The 20520-nt window shown below is 37.3% G+C and overlaps 1 protein-coding gene across 20 annotated transcripts in view; it reads right to left on the minus strand.

Annotated features, from left to right (window-relative positions):
• The window catches only part of Lpp (LIM domain containing preferred translocation partner in lipoma), a 663875-nt gene that overhangs the window by 108114 nt on the left and 535241 nt on the right, over nt 1-20520 (minus strand). For all 20 annotated transcript variants that reach the window (XM_058585075.1, XM_046462626.2, XM_058585070.1 and 17 more), the window contains one exon: nt 5788-5957. In XM_058585075.1, coding sequence (XP_058441058.1) covers nt 5788-5957 — 170 coding nt within the window. The remainder of the gene's footprint in view (nt 1-5787; nt 5958-20520) is intronic.

Genomic DNA, 20520 nt, shown 5'->3' on the forward strand with positions numbered 1-20520 from the left:
AGTTGAACATTAGCTGCAGGCTGGGTGCATGACCAGGCAATAAAGAGTAAGCCGGAAGAACTCTTCCTAGTCTTCATTTTGTCTTTTACTTTAAAACCATCAAAGGTGCATTTGTAAAATGAGACTAAAAATCTCCCCTCATCTATTTCACATGGCTCTAATATCTACGATAACATGTAATAAAAGATGCTCAGGAGCACTGTAAAATGCTAGATTCTAATGAATAGGAGAGATGATGTTTCAGAAGTTAGTGTGGTTACACCCTGCAAAAGAGTGTTTTGACATTTTTTTTCTTTTTTGAGCCATTTTTCTTCTTCCTGGGAGAGTAATGGTGAGATGAGGATAAAATATCAAGAAGAAAGTGTGTGTGATATGTGGTGTGTATGCATATGTGTGTGCTTTGTATGATGCATGCATGTTATATGTTCTATGCATGTTTGTGGTGTGTGGCATGCGTGCGGTGTGTATATAGTGTGTGTGTGAGGTATGTGTAATGTGTGTGCTGTGTGAGAAGCATGTGTGTGGTATGTGTAAAGCGAGTGGTGTGTGTGATGTATGTCGTGCACATGTGGTATGTGTAAAGCAAGTGATGTGTGTGATGTATGTGGTGCACATGTGGTGTGTGTGTAGTGTGTGATGTGTGGTGTGTGTGTGTGCAGTGTGTGGTTTGTGTATTGATGTGTGTGTAGTGTGAGAGAGATGACAAGACAGAGAAAAACACAGTTCATCTTAGAGATGAAAGACCAAAGGCAAGCAGTTAAGAAAAGAGAAGGGAAGTTCATGTGGATTTAAAAGATTTAGTCCAAACTCCCAGTTCCTGTTCCAACACCCATATAAGGCACTGGCTACAAGTGCTTTTAAAACATTTTATTAGGAGAACTTGAATTTATAAAGGACAGCTTTCCTGCAGAGATACAAAACCCAACCTTTTACTGGAGGTTGAAAAGTTAGACTGTTTTAACTGCAGCCATTTAGTGACACGAGAGTAAAAGTCTGCTGGTGGGCTGGCCACTAATGTGCCAAGTTCATGTACCTCAGAGCTTAGTCTCCTTTGGAGCTGGCCTCCTGTTTCCAGAGGCCCTTTAGTCACTAGGATTTCAGCTCTAATAAAAATGTCTTAACAACTTCCACCTTCAGTGTCAGGAGTTGGACTCCGACCACTCTGTGTAGGAGCCCTGGTTTAGGGGAGACTCCTCGGCTGCCATTTGGTACACACTTTGGTGAAAACTTTTTACATGCTGTGTTCTAGGCCAAGGCTCCCTGTCAGTGCTAAGAGGAAAACGACACTGATTGTGCTAAATCTCTGCTCACAAATAAGCTGGTCTCAGGGAGGGCAGAGGACATAAAAGGGGGGAGGCATGACTACCACCTCACTGATGGCAGCACAGAAATCGTCGTAAGCAAAGCGTGAAGTTCTTCTTCTCTTACTTGTTCTCATGTTCCTCCTACTACATCAATTTATTTTGGGATTTCTATCGTAACTACAGCCAGGATACTTCTCCAAACTTAAAAAGGGTTTCTAAATTGGATCACATAATACTAAGGGCAAAAGGTGATGATAGTCATATTATTAATCAGATTAGGCCCTCATATTGGTAAATGGTTTAATGACATACAAAATATCATACTTGTTCTCTCCCTCTCTTTGAGGATAGGAAAGAAATTAATACCTTCCTTTAATAAATGTGAGTACTAGTACTCAGAAGATGAATGATTTACCCAAGGTCATACCAAGAGAGTCACCATTACTTAAGCAGATGCTATTTATAACACTTTACTTCCCAAGGAAGTTTGAGTGCTTAATTTTAAATTGTTATTTTTTTCAAAACTTTATGAATGTTTAAAACTAAGCTTTTAAAAAGATGTCAAAGTAGAAAGGCATCTCAGTGACACCAAACTCGAAAAACATCAATTTTGATAATAATTATAAGAATGTAAATTAAATAACTGTGACATAATGTACTTTTTAAATTGGTTCAAAATAAATATAACTAAACCTCTCCAATAGGGAATAAGATACATTTAATAAGTATCCTATTCCCTATTGGAGAGGGTCTCATTACTGCTGATGGTCCTGTAAACTGGAAAAATCTTTCTAAAGAAATGTAGCAAAATAAAGCAAAGTCTTCTGAATTGCTCTGCTCTTGATTGGTAAGATAAATTTAAAATTAATCTATGGAAGTAATTTTAAAAATATAAAAATTTTACTCTGTGTCCTGTAAGCCTGTTATTTACAATGCTAAAAGATTGGAAAATACCTAATATCTTTTGAGTGAGAAATGGTTTTAAAATATAGCATGTAAACATAATATAAACCTAAAGAGATAAAAAGCTAAAAATGAAGATGATTACCAATAAAAAGCTATGTACATATTTATATTAGGTTAACAAATAGGGAATAGAAAATCAAGTGTGTGTAGGGAATTACAATGCCATATTGAGTAAAATTTATTTAAGTACAGCTATTTGTGCACAAAGATGAAGAATTCAAGAGACCTTAGAAACATATCTGCAATTAATAAACCAAATCTGAAGACATTACTTGTGCATTTTACCTTAAAATAATTTAAATGTTTCATTTAACTATGATCTTAGATTCAATCCAGTTTTTTTTTTCCACTTTACAGGACCATCAGCAGTAATGAGACCACTTATTAAATATATCCTATTCCCTATTGGAGAGGTTTAGTTATATTTATATGACCTTAGTTATATTGATCTTTATCAATAACCAATTTTGGCAGAAATAAATTTAGTTTATATTAGAGGGGTCTCATTCCTGGATTCAGTGTCACACATGGGTGGGTGGTCATTACACAGAAATAATTCATTAAGCTACTCAATATGGCATTGTAATTCCCTACACATATTTGATTTTCTATTTCCTATTTGTTAACCTAATGTAAACAATATACTTATTCCATCAATGAAAAAAAAAATAAACAAAAGAAAGGAATCCTGACTGAAATCCAGGGACTGGGTTTTCTCTGCTTCATAAAGAATGTCTTTTAACTACTGGTTTCCTGCAGTTGTAAAAGAGGCAATTTTTCTGGATCACACAGAAAGTTCTTCCTGTTCTAAGGCCTTTGGTTCTTTAAAACACACATGTCTAGGATTGTCCTTAAAAAAAAATTGTTCTGTTTAATTCTTTCTGTTTCCCAAACATCTTTTTAGTTCTAGTGTGCAGCTTATTGGACTTATGCAAATTTAGAAGAAATTAAAGTGCTAGTATACCCATCTGAGGGTGTGAGAGCTGTGTTGAACTCCGCAATCAATGCTGAACAAAGGTCCCTGGGTAAAGCTTAACTGAATTCTGGTAAGAATTAAATTACATTTTAGAGTCACTATGTATAGATTTCATTTAAAAAAAAAACTTGATTAAATGTTCTTATGAAGGAGGATATTAAAAAGATGGTAAGGATTTCCATTATTTGAATTCTCCCAGTTCTTCCATGTCTGTGATTAAATATCTCCCAGACAGTTTCCTTGCTATAAGCACAGTACATTAACATACAACCAAAGCAGAGGGGGTAGTATGCTGAAGACCCTATGCCTCGAAGAGAGATTGAAACCTGAGCCCACACACTGTAGAAACTCTCCTCATTTTGTCATATTGGCCATTCTTCGGTCTTATTATACACTCAGGAAAGCAAGAAAAGCATTAAAAAGTGGGAAGAAGTGTTATGTCTGAGATCTAAAACAACTTCCTGGTGAATCTCACTGCATAGGTAAAGTTCTCAGGTTCAGAAACAGTGATGAGGATTCAAACGTCTTGGTAAAATTAATCTTGGAATACCATGTATTCCACTACTGTTTCTGGAGAAGGCAAAGGATGCTTTACTAAGATTGCTTCATTTCATCTTCTGTAGTCTTTGGGGGAAATACTGAGCAAATTGAAGCCTTAGAAAGATGGAATAATTTACACAGGGAGACAAAGTATTAAGTGATGGAACTGAATTCAAACTCATGAGCTCCTCTTACTGTTATGTTGTTTCCTGATAATGTATTTAAGAGTTTTGGTTTATGAAGGATGAAAAGAATGGGTGAAGAGGGCTGTCACAAGAAAGTCATTAAAGTGGCCAAGAGTCAACAATGTAGTCAAAAAATGATGAAACAGAAAAGCTATAAAAACAAAACAAAACAAAACAAACAAAAAACCACACACAACCATATGTAATTTCTTAGATTAGGAACAAATGGGACTGGGGTGCCTCTGCAGGCTCTGCTGACATTACTATCAAAGCTCTTGTAGCAACCAATAATTTCAAAGTGGTGGTTCTAAGTTATTGTCAATGATAGTTCATGTAGTCCACACGAAAAGGCTGGGAACTATGCAATGCTTTTTTCTTTTCAATGAAGATCCCAAAAGGTGATATTTGAAATATTTGAATGTCCTATAGTGGTAAGCTTTCATTTGCCAGACTTCTATTAGAAATCATCGCTCTTTCCAGATCAACAGGACATTATTGTGTCCATCTTTATGTTTTGGACAAACTAAAACCATGTGGTATTTGCACAAGATATAAGGCTGTGGATAACTGAATATAGCCCTGGCTCTGACACTATGACAGAACATAAGAAGTTACTCTCCCTGTCTTTGTTTCTGTGTTCTCACTTCTAAAGAGATAAATTAGGCAAATGGTCTGAAGATTTTTTTTTTTCACCTCTAAAACTGTATGGCTTTTTAATGATGCTACATGTATTTAAATTGCCTCTGGGAGAAAAATGAAATAAAATTGAGCCTAACAGATGCAAAATGATATGTAATCCTTCATAGTCTTAATCTTGAACTTTTGGAACTGTGCTACAAACCCCAGCATTACAAAGAGTTAAAGTTACCAGGTTATGGCAAAATACCATCCAGGCCACAAACTCCAATAAACCTTGAATTTTGGAAATTTTGCAAAGCTGTGACTCCCAACACCTCGCACCAAGGCTTTTTTGATGCTGCAATACCTCGGCATGAAGGGCCAAATCATTACTCTTTTGTGAGTTGCAAAAAAAGTAGTACTTTTATTCACAAACACATGTTAGACAGGCAGATCAAAATCATGCAGAAAGATAGCAAAATAAGGTACTTTAGATTTTTTTAAAAGTTTGTATTTAGTCATCCAATCGTTCTATTAGAGAATAACATAATAGATTAAGTGGCCCTGCAAAAAAATCTAAGATAATATGACTATTTTTCAGCCTCTCAGCTATGTTATTAAAATACAGGGTTTTTTCTTTTAAAAAAGAAAACAATTATTAGCTCAGTCGGTATTACTATTCATTTCTCTTTAAGGTGCTCTATAATTCAGGGTTTCTCTGCATCATTTAAAAATCTGTTGGATAAGGCTGGTAAGAAACATTCTGGGTAGAAAAGTAGTCCAGACGTTTAGAAGAGCCTGACAAGTCCAGAAGTCTGCAAAGATTCCCTAAAAATACTGGCTTTCAAACGCAGGGTGAGATTTACTAGCAAGAGGTAGACTCTGCTACTGGGAAGCCTTCTGATGCTTTGAGGAGGATACCTGCTAGTTTGGACATACATGCCTAAAATCCACAAGTTGGTGAACTTCTCAGCTGAATCACTAAATGAAAAGCAGCCCCACCCCAATGCACATTTCTGACCTCATATGAATGGGGAATACAGGGGGACATCTACAGTATGCCTATTTACATATACACATATATAAACACACACACATTATAACATTGGGTGAGAAATAAAGCTTAGATGGCTACATTCTGTCTGGAGTGATTGGCATCAGGCCAAAGTACCTGAAGAGCAAAAATGAAAGCACTTACAATGTAGCAGGGCTCACAGTATGCTTTCTTTTCAACGGCATAGAAGGGCTGCCCTCGGAGCTTGTTGTTGCAGATGATGCAGGTGAAACAATCCACATGGAAGACCTGATCCATGGCAGTGCATCCTGTACCTTCCCCAACTACATTTTCCCCACAGCGAGCACAGCGGCCTGAAAGAAAAAGGGAAAGAATTGTTAAGGACAAAGAAGTGTTTTGATCCTTCTGAAGAAGTCATTTTCCAGGAGACAGCAGATTTGTATTGTCAGTAGCAGCAAAAGAACCACCACCACCACCAGTAAAGTCACTTTCATCCTTTGAAAGGCCAGCATGATGGGAATTTTACACGAGTTAATTGACAAAATTGACCAAAGGTCCCAGAGAAAGTGATGGACTAGAACTCAGGTCTCTGATTTTGAGGCCATCATCTGACTCCAGTCACACTTGCATATATAAGAGGGGTATGAGTCAGGATGTTTGGACTGAAAGGCACAATCTACAAAACAGTCCAGGAAAGCTTCTCCTTGGAGAGTCTGTATATACAGGTGGATGGGAGAGATCTGGATCCACACTTGAACTTCAATTCTTTTCACAAAAGCCCTGGTTGTCAAGCCTCTGCAGTCAGCCCCCAGTGACGGGCACACTACTCTAACTGCAAAAAAGTTCTCTTTCACACTGAATCAGATACTGCTACCCAGTTGTTCTAGGTCTATGTCTTCTGGAGCCTCATAAAACTAGTCTCATCTATTGGACCTGACCATGTAAACACGTACAATTCACCTAGCATGGCCTCAGAGTCTGCTCTTAGTTTGCATATCCCTAACTCTGCAGTGGTTCCACATACTGTGGGGTTTTAAGTCCCTTGTGGTCATGGTTGTCATTGTCCATCCAGTGGTCTGCAAAGCTACTGCATTCTTAAATTGATTAAAGGGGCATCTGGTCCATATATGGACACAGAGTTAGGTTTAAGTTTTAAATAAAAACAACAAAATATAATTTTGAAACATAATTGTGTCAGCAAGAGGCACTGTGCTGGTTGTATGTTCATCTCTATCTGGCTTTGTCATGGGAATTTGGAGCAAGAGGTTGGGTCTGCATCTAGTATGCATCTTTATTCTTTGTCTTTACTAAATTAAAAACAATCCTAACAGGTACTGAGAACACTGGGAATGTCAGCAAAAATTTGCAGTCTTTTCAACATAACTTGTAGCAAACCTAGTGCTTCTCATGCCAGACATTTCTTCTTGGGGCATCTATGTATTAACTCATATTCACAATCCATGTGTAGATATTATTATTAGAAAACTAAGGCATGGAGAATGTTTAACATCAAGTCCAAGCAGTCTAGCTTTAGTGTCTATGCTCTTTACCGTTCTGGTAAATTGCCCCCTCCCAGTTCTGTGCAGCAAGTTTAACACAGATCCAACACTATGCAGCATTATGGGGAGATTTGTCAGAGAAAACTGCTCTCAACACTACATCATTTTGGATTGACAATCATTTCACACTCAAAAGTGGGAGAGCTAAATGTTTCAACTTGGGAGAAAAGAAGTAAATATACTTCTAGTTCTCTCTGGTTGTATTTGGCCCTAGAAAGCATTTCTCTATATTCTGTTGCAGGATCAGAATGTCTCTGACATAAAGCTAAAACTATCTAAGCAATAAGAACTATCAAATGCTGGCAAGAGTTAAGCTCTTAGAATCTGAGCTATCTCTATTACAGTTGATATTCTTATGAAGTCTCAATATTATATTCCTGACATTTGATAAATATTTTGTAATAAGCATTGTGTATGGTTTTACAAACCTCTTTCTAAGAGTTAACTTGTACCTGTTTTTATTATAAGGTGTAACTTAGAAAGATATCTTTAAATTTTTCTACATTCCCTGTTAACAGTAAGAAAATCACATTATTTTATATGTCACTACGTTCATGGTTATTGTGAAAACAGAAAAACCAAAAACTTAATTGGTTTACTAAAAGTTAAGCATGCTATGTTTGAAAATGAGGCTGAAATTCTAAGAGCTTCATTCCACCAACTGACAACATTTCTTTCCAGAAAACATACTGGGCACTTTTAAGGGCCAGTGGGATGACCAATCCATATGACTATTAAAAACATTGAATTCCTATGAAAACTCGAATGTTGTATTACACATTTGTTAAATGCTGGTTGGTAAAATTATTTTTCTACATTATTATTTCCCTTTCTAGAAGTAAAAGGATCATGTAATAAAAATATCAGGGACCACCAGGGATCTTGTGGACCACACTTTGTAATAACAGTTTGGGTGGATTAGTAATGACTTTTGGTCATAGCGGTCTGCTAAGCTGTTAAAGCTGGCAGTTTCGGTCTAGACTATGAATTTCTAAAGTATAATACCTGGAATCCAAGAGCTTCCACCTGCATGATTTGTAGAGAGTTTGATAGCTATCCATGAGGACTGGGTGGTCAGTGTCAATCTCTGATTTAGAAGGAAAGGTCCAGCTGAACAGGTAAGCTTTGAAATTTTCCATGAATTCAACAGACATCAAATGTCTGCTCTTTGTCCAGGACCACAGTCAGATTCTGTGTGACATGCAGAAATGGAATTGGTGCTGTCAGCACCTTTTATAGTCACTTTGAGACTTACCTACATCCAACATGCACATGACAAAATATGCCTGTTGGATGTATGTTGTAGAAGAAAGTATTATGAAAATATGGAAGGAAAATCACATTGAGAGGGCTCAGTAACAACAAGCATTTGAATTCAGTCTTAAAGGATGGAATTTTGTCAGGTGGAAATGAAAGAGAAAAAAATATTCTAGATTTTCCAAAGAGATCCTGAGTGTTGGTTTACAAGAGGCAAAATTGCTGCAGTGATAGCAAAAGAGCCTTTAGTTTTCTCAGCTCTGAGAGCAGATGGACTATTTCATTTAAAAAAATAAAGAAAATAGAAAAGAAAAAGAACAACAAAAAACTTTTCCTTTAGGGTATGTTGAATATTTTTCCAGAGTGGGTCAGGGTAATATGCTGAACCCAGACATGACTCTGGACTTTTCTGCTTCTCATATTTTTCCTATTTTTGGGATAAATTGGGGACACTAGCCTAGAGGGCAGTCAGTCTGGCACCTCAAAATTCACAAGCACAGAAAAAAGAGTGAAGAACAAAAATTAAAAATAGCTCTCTCTACACATCAGCAACACAGAGAAGGTGCCCAAAACGTTCCCTTTTCACATTAACAAGAATTTACAAACTATGCCTTTCAGAGAAGCATTCAGAATGAAAAGACACTCAAGCAAAATGTATTCATGCCTTTAGAGGGACTTACACTACACATTATTAAAAGCACACCATGACTTAAATGTCCACCTTAGACAAGTATCTCTGAACTTTTAAACAAGGAAAAACGAGAAATGGTACCAAACTTCAAGGTATCAGAACATGAAAGAAACACATCAAATGTGTTGATTAGGAGACAGTAAGAGGTTACAACTCAGACTCCAGCCTTCTGTGGGGAGCTTCCTGTGAACATGTAGTACAATAAATCAAAAGAACCAATGGTAGAGGACAGATAGCCTACAAATTTTGTTCATGAATAAAGTCCCATAAGTCATGCATGCTGAAAGTATGTGAGTGTGTGAGTGTGTGTGTGTGTGTGTAGGTGTGTGTGTATGGCTTTTATGGTCTGGTCTGGGGTGCCAGCCAGGGATTTTTCCTACCCCTCTTTTCCTCTCTACCATTCTGTAACAACCCATCACTGTCTCTTTAGCACCTACTTTCTATCACTGTGCCTACTATCAGGTTTTTTTTCATGGACCATTGCAGTGACTTCCTCCTTGTTCTGATGTCTGTGGTTTACTTTCTGTTACAAATGGAAAAGCTTTATGGAAGTTTTAATAACTAAGCTGAATACGGGGGGTAAGATTGAATTCAAACAAGTCATTTTTAGGCAAGTGGAGAATAACATTCTAGGAAAATCATCAGATTGAGCAAGGGAACTAGAGTAGGGGAATATGAGTTTTCATGCTTATTTTCATTTTTTTTTTTGTAGTTTGCATTCACTTTCTTCACTTGTGCAAATAAACATTTTTATTTAAAACCACGTGCTTCTTTTGAGATGGGATCAAAGTATCCATAGTCATTTTTAGAACTGGGCCATGATATGGGGATGAGATACTTCCAAATGTGCCCATAATTCAACATTAAAATAAAGTAATAAATTTATGCCAATATCAAGCCTGGTCACTTTTGTTTTCATATTCTCCTTGCTATTAGACTTATAGAAAATTTGGTTATAAGGAAAACTAATACTCTACCTCTAAATATTATAATGAATTGAAGCTCTATATGCCAATGTATATGATACACCTATTTTCTCAGTAACAGTCTTCTTTAATGCATTCTGAAAAAAGTCCTTTATAAAAATTTTAATCAACAAGACTATATAAAGGTAGTTTGAAAAGATGGAAAAGTATTCCTAGAAATAAGATGTACTCCAATTAACTGTACTTATGGCCAAGGAGTTATCTTCCTGGAGCACAGCCTCAATTAAGCTGATTCAGAAATTATCTTCCACTGATGATATGAGAAGACATTAGAACAAATTTGCATCCTTTATATGACAGTCCCATATGACATTCTCTGAGGGTTTTAATATGATGGCATTTTCTAATCACCTAAGTTTTTATTTCATGGGTCCCTGTAACATTAATGAATGCAATAATTAAACTGCCTATTTTCTAGGACATGGATCCTAAACCTTGTTTGTATATTGCAATCATCTGGGAAACCTTTAAAAAATTACTAAATGCTGTGTTCTGGGTCCAGAGATTCTGATTTCCCAGGTCTAGAATGGTTCAGGAGTGAAAATGATATAAGCATTTCAGATGATTCTAATGTTTGGCCAAATTGAGCCACTGGTCTAAGGGATACCTATTTCTATACTACTTGTCAGAATAAATATTGACAAGATTGCCCAAACAGGTTTCTTCTGCATGCAAAACAGACTGCTCAACCATAAGTTGAAAAAATAGAAGTTTCTATGGCATTATAATATATACAGGTTTTTTTTTTCCCAACAAGAGTAAACTACTTGACTGTTGTTATGTGTTAGTTTAAAGTTTTCAAAGGGTCTCCATCCATCCAAAATACATGAACAGAACTAGCTAAATTTTCTTTTAAGATATTTTGCTAGCATTTAGTCAGAGAAAGTAGCTCCTTTGTATTAATTAGAACATTCCTACAGAACATGCTTCTTATGTGTTTTCAATGCATTTATCAATATGATCAATCATATGGAAGAACTGCATGACTTTAAACAACACAGACTCCACAAAGAATGTCCACTGGTAGTCATTTAACGTAGGATATCACATATTGTATCATAGAATAAACTGAGTTTTTACCATTTTCTTGGACTCTGTCTTTAAATAGTGTAGCAATATCCAGACTCCCATGGTAAGTGCCATTTGGATCTGTGGATGCTGAAGTCCTGATCATTTCTTAAAAGTTAGACTTTAGGACACATCCACTTCATTAAGTTACTGCTTAGATGGTCCTCACAGAGATAACTACAGATTCAACTCATACATGGAGAGGAGGCTGTGAATGGCTGTTCCCCTCTCTCCTTCATGTCTCTCTCTCTCTCTCTCTCTCTCTCTCTCTCTCTCTCACTCTCTCTCTCTCACACACACACACACACACTGAGGAGAGAGAGAGAAGGAGCAAAGACTATAAGACTGCTATAGTCCTAAGACTAGTGGTAGATAAGAGACTTTTAGAGACAGGTTATAAAACACCTTAATTCAGACAAAGATACTAAGTTAAGGTCAAACAAACAAATAAACAAACAAACCCCACACATGCACATGAAAACCAAACCCAAGAAGGTGTCAGGAAGAGAAGTTCTGGAATGGGTGGTAAAGGCCTGAGTGAGAAACTACAAGAAATGAAGTGAAGGCTGAGCGATTTCCTGAATAAGGGAAGTGATTATGAAATCTGACCACAACATGATTCATTTATAGACATATATTTGCTTAGGTTAGATTTTCAGGTGAAGACATACACTGAAAGGGGGAATCCCACACAGGGTGGCCAAAGGAAGCACATTTTATTTGATTTAAATATCTACATTGTGAAGAAGCAAACAATAAAACAAAACAATAACAACAACAAAAAAACCAGAAAATTGCTATGTTTTTCTCTGGGCCAGACTCTACCCTAAGCTAATACTCTCTCAGTCCTATTAATGCTTATCTACCATTATTTTTATCTGGTAGATAAGAAACCAAGTCTAAGTTACCTGGCCGAGGTCTCCAGGGAAGAATGCAGTGTGGCTAGGATAGGAGACAGGTCTGACCTTTAAAGCCCGTTTTCTTAATCAACGTATATTTTACTATGAACACATTTTATTATTCAATCATAACTCTGTTATCAGCATTGCTTAGGGACAGGGCCTATTTCCACCCCCTGGGAAAGAAGAAGGATCAGTTCAGCATCCCCAAGCCCCCAATCTCAGAGATTTTAGTGAACATCACTATCTGTGAAGGGCCTTCACAGTGGTCTTAAGTGTGAAGATTATTTAAATACTGGCTTTCCATCAGGAAAGCTTTGGAAAAAAAATACTGATGCTCACACACTACATCCAGAAACTGATTTAATTGTTCCTAGCTGGAACCCTGAGATAATGATTTTTGGAGGTTCTTGGGTCAATCTCATGCAGTGAATTAGAGAACCACTGTTGTACCGGGGGACTCTGTGCTTGTATGTTCCACAAAGAGTAGTCTTTCCTGCAGTGTCAGAAGGCAGTGGTGGCTAGTGCAAAAGCCCTAACAGAGAACTAACTTAATATTAGGTTGACAGAGGCAGAGATTTGGACACCACTGACCCTGGTCCTGACCTTCACTAAACTAATCACACACTCACAGTAGTCATGACCATAACATTTGGAGGACCTTCCATTCTCAGGAAGAGAATCAGAAACAGAACAAAATAAAAACACCACAGGCACCACCAATAAACAAAGCAGAAAGAAATATTGCTTTTCAGTTTGGGATATTATGTTGTGCTCTTTTTAAACAAAGTCAGATATGTCACTGAGGAGAGAAATCATAACTATAAGACTTGCTGTTACTGCCTACTGACCATGAGCAGCCTAAACAAGTTTCCTGAATTTAAAAGACTGGAGGTTCCTTGTCTCCAAATCAAGCAGCTGAGTAGGTTCTTTCTCTAGCCTGGAGGCTGTATGCTATGTTGAGTCATCCATCCAACTACCTGTTAACCCCTCTATGAATGAACTGACCGAGTCTCCATTCTGTGCCAAATACAGTGGTCACCTTTTAAAGTCTCTGTAGAAAGGAGATGAAAACAGATACTTTAACTCCAGCTGTGAAGCTCACATGTACAAAGTGCTTGCTAGAAGCTCAATATTGCCTTCTAGCTATAGGAGTAAGAGGACAATCTTCAAAACTAAGAGCCCATAATACAGAGGACCAGAAAGATACTTGTCCTAGATTACTCCCTTTCACAGCAGTCAATGTGCCAGTTACACAGGGAGCCACATCTCTTGAGACCATTAGGTAAGACTTATATTTATCAATTTATTATTAGTGAAATTCAGTGCTAGGAATCCAGTTCCAATCCTACCAAAATTTGTGGACTCTACAGTGACAATGATAGTCAACATCTACTCAGCAATTGTTGTGTGTTGGTTTAAGTATTTAATGTATTTCCTCACATAATCCTTCCAAGACTCTATGACTAGGTCCTATTATTAGTTCATTATAGTTGAAGAAAAGGTGGTATAGAGGGATTAGAACCTTGCCCAAGGCCTCAGAGGTCACTACTGAAACTGCAATTAGGGCCTAGGTAGTGTTGATTTTGGAGCCTACTTCCTGAAAGGTCTGCTTATTAACTTTAGAAATCCAAAATTCCAAAAACATCTGGCCTGGCAGGAAGCTTAAATAAAGCTTAGAACATCCCTGATAGGAAAATTAATATCTCTTTTTGACAAAGCAAGATTTTTTTCAAGTTGATTTATATACACACACACACACACACACACATTCTCATATTCCCACTCTTTTGGTGGGGGTGGGTACTGGGGATTGAACCCAGAGATACTGTACCACTAAGTTACATCTTCAGCACTTATTTTTTTTTGAGACAGGGCCTCACTAAGTTGCTGATGCCAGCCTAGAATTTGCTATCCTCCTGCCTTAGCCTCCCAACTCACTGGAATCATAGGTGTGTACTACTGATCCTGGCTTCTCATATTCCCACTCTTAATACTTAATCTCTTCTTCTATGTTTAACATCTATTCCATGTATGACCCATAAGAAGAAAAAGCAGTACTTACTAGTAGAGGTATAATAGCTGTGGAACAATTATTTTTGAGTTATGATTTGAATTTGCTCCATGGTATGTCTCATGGAAATTTGCATTACCCTCAGTTCCACTTGAAGGTTAAATGTGCCCACTTACTTTTAGCTCTTACGTTAGAAAATCTCCACATTTATTCTGGTTATTTTAAAGTAAACTGAACAATGAGGTGACCCAGGGTGGTTTTTCTAAAGTAACTGTTTTTAGCACCCAGTGGCAGCATGATCTTCGCCATGATGTTAACAAGAGTTCCTTATATCATTTAAACATACATTCTTACTCATCCATTGATATGACACTTCAATGATCCTTGGAGGCAGAAAAGCAAGCGTTATGTTCATCTTCATTTTAGCAATGAAAAAAACTGCTAAGATAAAAAGATTTAATGACCAATAGGACCAGTGAGGAGTTCAATATATGATAAAAGCTTTTTATCCAAACAACTCAGAAAAAAAGAATATGCTCAAAATGAGGTGGAATCCATGTACATGATGTGTAATAAGCATGGCAACACGAAGACATAACTTCTCAGTCTCAAGGACTGTACGAAAAAGGTTTACAGATGAAAGAATATGACTCATTTTATAAAAGGGCTTTAGGTTTTCTCAAGGGTCCCTCTTATCTTCTTGTGTCATAAAAGAAGAATGCAGAAACTAAACTGATCCTTTGGAAAACAGCAATATTGTGCACACACACACATGCACATGCACACATACCCTTTTATGTAAAGGAGTCGGTATTTCACTGGCAGTTTCCTCTAATAATCATATTATCTTTCTGTCTTAGACAAGAAATGTGCTATGGATGGAATGTGTCCTCTCTAAGGTTCAGGTATCCAATGTAATGGTATTAGGAGGTAGGGCCTTGAAGAAGTGAGTGGCTTTTCCTTCCTGAATGGATCAATCCCTTACACAGAGGCTCCATGCTACAACATGCTAGCTTGCCTTTCTGCCATCTGCCATGTGAGGATCCAGTGACAAGGCGCCATTCCTGGAAGCAGACAGCACCTTCACTAGACATCAGAACCCTGCTGATGTCCTGTTCTCAAAATCCCTACACTCAAGGAATGCAAGAAAATAAATTTCTTTTCTTTATAAACTAGATAGACTTGGGTATTCTTTAACAGTGTCAAGGAAAAAATAAGGCAATGTATGACTACTTAAAGAAGTCTACCTTATAGTACTTGCCTCCATGGGGGACACAAATTTACAACATAGACTAAAAAGGAGAACATACAATTTATAACTAACATTATTTTCAGCTATATAAAGATTGAGAGTAATCCATAACATTCAAATAGAACTTCATAATTCTTATATTCTCATTTGAATCTTACAATAACTAATAAATAAATAAGACAATAACATTATGTAAGACTTGAGAAGTAGGTAGCAGATCTTATAATTCAAGCCTGATCTGGTGAGTGATCTTTGAACTAGATCATATTACTTGCACACATGGTCCTGGACCCAGAGATAGGAAATAGCCTCAATTGACACAACTTCCTTGGGAAGCCAATTAGTCTCTCTTGGGCTTTTCCTTCTGCATTTAGTGCCAAAATGCTCATAATGCACTGTGAAGAGAATTTAAATCATCTTAGAATGTGTAGAAAATTTAGAAAGGATCTAGTCCCACCTCCTTATTCACAGATGCAAAAACCAAGGCTAAGAGAGAGACTATGCCTTGACTAAGACCCAATAGGAAGCCAATAGCAGAGACAACATCTGAATGCAGGCTTTTGAGGGCTTAGTAGAGAGACCTTTCAATCTGCATAAAACTATCTACCAGCTGTGTTACCTTAAATATTAGTTTCTTTCCACTAGTAGGTGCTGTTGCCTGAGGATATCGATTTTCTTCCTCCAAATAATGATAAAATTTTATTGTAAATGGAAGTATTGTGTGGGACATTGTCAAGTCTGAGAAGATGACTCCTACATGATTTCAGAACAAGGTTAAATCCATTACCATCTGAACTAGGACAGTCATCTCATTTCTCTCTGAAATTCTTTGTTGTGTTCTGGATTTGTACATCTGTTGTATTCTGAAAATCTCAGGAATGACAGAAAGAGGTGAGGTTATAGGTTCTGCAGAGGAATACCTTGGACAAAAAAGACCTGACTCTAATCCCTGTGTGACCATATCTGGTAAAACAAAACAAAACAAACAAACAAACAAACAAAAAAAACCAATTGTTTTACACTTTGGTGGTGTTATTATACTCATTTGATGGGAAGGTTCCACTTTCATTTGATTATTTATTTGTTTAAATAAGTACAAATCACTTAAGTGGGATAAATGATAAATATGTGGACAAAAGAATTTGGTTTTGGTCCTATCTGCACAATATAAATGTTCTGTGACTTTGGATAAGCTATTTCATCTGTTGGAGCCATATGTGGAATGGGCATTGTAATCTCAGTCCTAGGTACTTCAAAGTATTGTTGGGAAGAATTATATAAATAATATACACACATATACATGTTACTACAAAATATAAGACATTCCTCGAAGATGCATGTTTTGTTATAAATATCAATATAAGTCACATGCAAAATATAGCAAAATGTACTTATATATCTGGAACTACCATACAGTGACCATATTCTAAGGAATTTCTATTCCACATCTACAAAGTGGAATGCAGGGCTGATATGAATAGATAGACTTTGAGGAGATGAGTGTCTTAGAAATACTGGAAGTGTCATTATTCAGATGGTAGATGAATGCCATGTCACACATAGTGGGACAACGGAGCTCAGAGGGCTACCCATGGGTTTGGAGTCTTAGGATGTCAGGCCATTCCACTGTGCAGCTCAGTGGAGTCCTCCTCGCTAAACTGCTGTCTGCATCTCATTCCATTTCCAGCGCTTGCATAGCAACACTGAGCTTTCTGAGTGCCGAAGTGACGTCTAGGGAACAGTTATTAATATACGTATGTGTGCACACAGTATGTGAAAATATGCAAGATTGAAAGCGATTAGTGTATTACTTTTAGGTAATACTTCCCACCGGGACTATGCTCCTGGAAAAATTCCTCTCCCTCTACAGAAGCTTGCAGAGTCATCTGCTATCACTTACCAGAATGTTTGGGATAAAAATGGTGTCAATTTTAAGGAAACACACGTCTCAATTTTCTTTGTTAACATTTGAATAAAACATGAGGTTTCTACTTTTCCCCCTCTCCTCTTTCATTCAGAGAATAAGTCCCTTCACAATCTTGCTTTGTGTGAGAGAGAAAATAGTTACCCTTCTTTGCCACCTCCAGATTAGCAGAATCACTGAGTTTTTAAGGAGAAAAGTATGAATTCTGTTCTAATGAACTCCATAATTTCTGAAATACAGATCGATGCTTTGCCATAAAATATAGTAAGAAATCTCCTTTCTACGCAGAGTCCTGAAAGATCATCAGAGACAGTGGCAGAGGAAAGGCACAGGGAGTGCCAAAGGAATAATTTGACTGGGACTGCAGGAATAATATCTGGACCATATGAGACTCTGAAAAAATCAGAACATTGCCTAGGGAGCCATGCACCTGGGCCGGCCATGTATTCCCTCTGTAGCTCCCTTCCATAAAGTGAATGCCTGGAATCAGGAGTATTTCCAAAGACCAGAATTCAGTTCTTCATTATAAGATAGATTTTATAAGACAAACACATGGACTAAATATAGAGTCACGCTAAGAGTCAAGGGAACCTATTCAAGGGGAATTTCTGGGCAGCTCTTCAAGACCCCAAATTCGTTGAAAGGTTATAAAACTTATGGAAATGGACATATTTTATTTATGTCACTGGAATGTTTCTGGGCAATTCCCCTTATACTAAAGTCGTTTTCATATTTAGATAACATGTTCAGTAAACATACGTAATTTTTACAAGATGACTGGGTTTATCAGGCACTTGGGGCCTGATAACTAGTGAGATAAGTCATGGGCCCTCCCTTACTATGGCTTATAGGGAGCTCCCAGAAACCATGTAAACCCACAGAAAGTGCACAAAAACAGAGAAGCTAGTAATAGGCTTTTGCATCAGCTCCTGCTATGTGATTTTATTTGATTTTCTTAGGCAAAAGATATCACACAGGGGGAGTGCAAAGTTGAAGGTCTTTAGCAGCGATTTGGACTGTAAACACAGCTTGGCATTATCAGCATTCTGTTAAGTTCAAAGAAGAGATAGTTACAACAAATACAGCTTGCTTTATTCTGAAACAAAACTGTGCACATATTTGTGGCCATACTACTAATTAACCTGTAGATTGTTCCTTTCATCTATTCAGTATGTTTTTCTCCCTCTGGTTACAACATGTTGGGGTTATTTTTTTGCCATCTGGAATATACTCAAACTGCTCTCTTATAGGCACTAGAGAGAGAATGGTACAAATGATTAAGGGATTGGAGAAACTGACTTGTACAGAAAGATGAAAGGAGCAATCTACGTGCATATAACAAGCCTGAAGGATGACTAAGGAGTGTCATGATGACGGCCTATAAATATTTGAAAGGTGTAAACACTGAGGAATAATTTAGCTCAGTGCAGGTGGTACAACTGGGAGTGATGGTGTATCTTAAAGAAAAGGGAAGATCTTTACTAAAGAAAAATTGAAATGCTTAAGATCCTATGTATGGGTTAGAGCAAAAATGGAACATGAAGGGCAATATCAAGAGCAATAGAACGAGAGCTAGAAGATTTTCTAGGTAATGTTTTTTCTAGGTAACCTTGGGAAGGTCACTTCACTTCCATGGGCCTTAGTTCCCTCTTTCATAAATTAATGTGTGGACCAAAGGAGATATGTAGATTTTTTTCAGTGTGCTACGATGCACCCTAAGGACTTTGAAAATCCTGCTAAATTGCTAGGGAATAGGAAGAAGAGTAGAGAAGAGCAGAAAACCCCTTCACCAGTCTCATCTCTATATTATTAGTTGCCTCAGAATAACTTCTGAGGAATTTACCAACTCAAATAAATTTACTGATTTCACAATTTGAAAACATATATTAGAGATTAGTTTTAAATCCTTTCTATTCAAAAAAATCCTGACAAGACAGAACAATCACTAAAGATATGTGTTCATAAAATATTTACTGAGGAGCTACTATGTGCCAACAAAGAAGACAGGGCAGTGAGAGGGAAGTGCCTGTTGCCCTCCCAGAAATCACATCCTATATGCAACTCTACTGCAGGATTGCCCCAAATTCACAAATGACTAGAGAAATAACTCATGTCACTCCTAGTAAGATTGAACATAATTACTTCAATTTAACATTTATTGAGTACCTATCAGTCTTAAAGACTCATGATAGTAAGAGGGCCAATATTCATATTAAACAAAAATCAAATGCCTACTATGCATCAGGCACTGTGAGTTAAACTAGGATATGAAGATGAGTGAGACCTGGCATCTGCCTCCCCTGAAAACATAGACACATATAATTATATATAACATAAAGAAGGCTATGGACAGAGTCACACAAAAGATGCTATTGGAGTCATATAAAAAAATGAATTCGTTCTAGAAATGGGTTTGGGTTGGGGAAGGCTGCTCATCAGATCAAACTTTAGAAGAGAGATGGTGGAATCAAACCATGAAAACCAAAAACATTTTACCCAAGTAGAGAAGCAGGAAGGAAAAAGCTCTCTAAGTTAAGGCAGGAGTGAAAACCTAGGGGCAGGTTGGCTGACTGATCATAGTGGTGCAGTTGAGAGTTAATATGCTCTGCATTTAGCAATGGGGTCCCTGGATCACCTCTCCAGCTCATCTGTAATACACACCGACTGGAACTTGACTGTTTGATGGCCTGACTGCTTTTCCTGACTGTTCTGCTACTCTCAAATATGTCTGTCCACCTCCTCAACCCAACCCTGACACAATGTACCATGAAACACAGCCTCCATTTCATCCCAAATGCCTCTTGGGTGTGTTGACACAACCAGTCAACACCCAGATCCCATCTTCTGTCTCACCTGCTAACAGAGTCAGCTGTAGTTGATTCCAAACCTGCTCATGCCATTTGAACTTGCTATTTCACCATTAATTACACAGACTAATTAAAAAGAGAGAACCTAACATGTTAAGGCCCCAACACCTCAAAACAAAAAAGAGTGAAGATGTTATTTTCTTAAAATAAATTCTAAACAGAATGCTTTGAAAGAGTTCCATAAAGATTTTTCACCTATGAAAAAAATTGTAAATTGTTAAATGAGGGACAGATAAGCAAACTATAAAATATTAGCACACACAAAAAAGCATAAACTTCCAAAGTGTTCTGTTCTCACTTTGTTTCAGAAATGTCTTTAAGCTTATTCTCCTTTAAAGAAACCCAACTGAGGGGCTGTGGCTGTGGCTCAGTGGTAGAGTGCTCGCCTGGCACATGTGA

This window comes from Marmota monax, unplaced genomic scaffold (genome assembly GCF_021218885.2).
Source record: "Marmota monax isolate L192 unplaced genomic scaffold, Marmota_monax_Labrador192_F-V1.1 WCK01_AAM20220418_F8-fsc00100, whole genome shotgun sequence".
Taxonomy (NCBI): Eukaryota; Metazoa; Chordata; class Mammalia; order Rodentia; family Sciuridae; genus Marmota; species Marmota monax.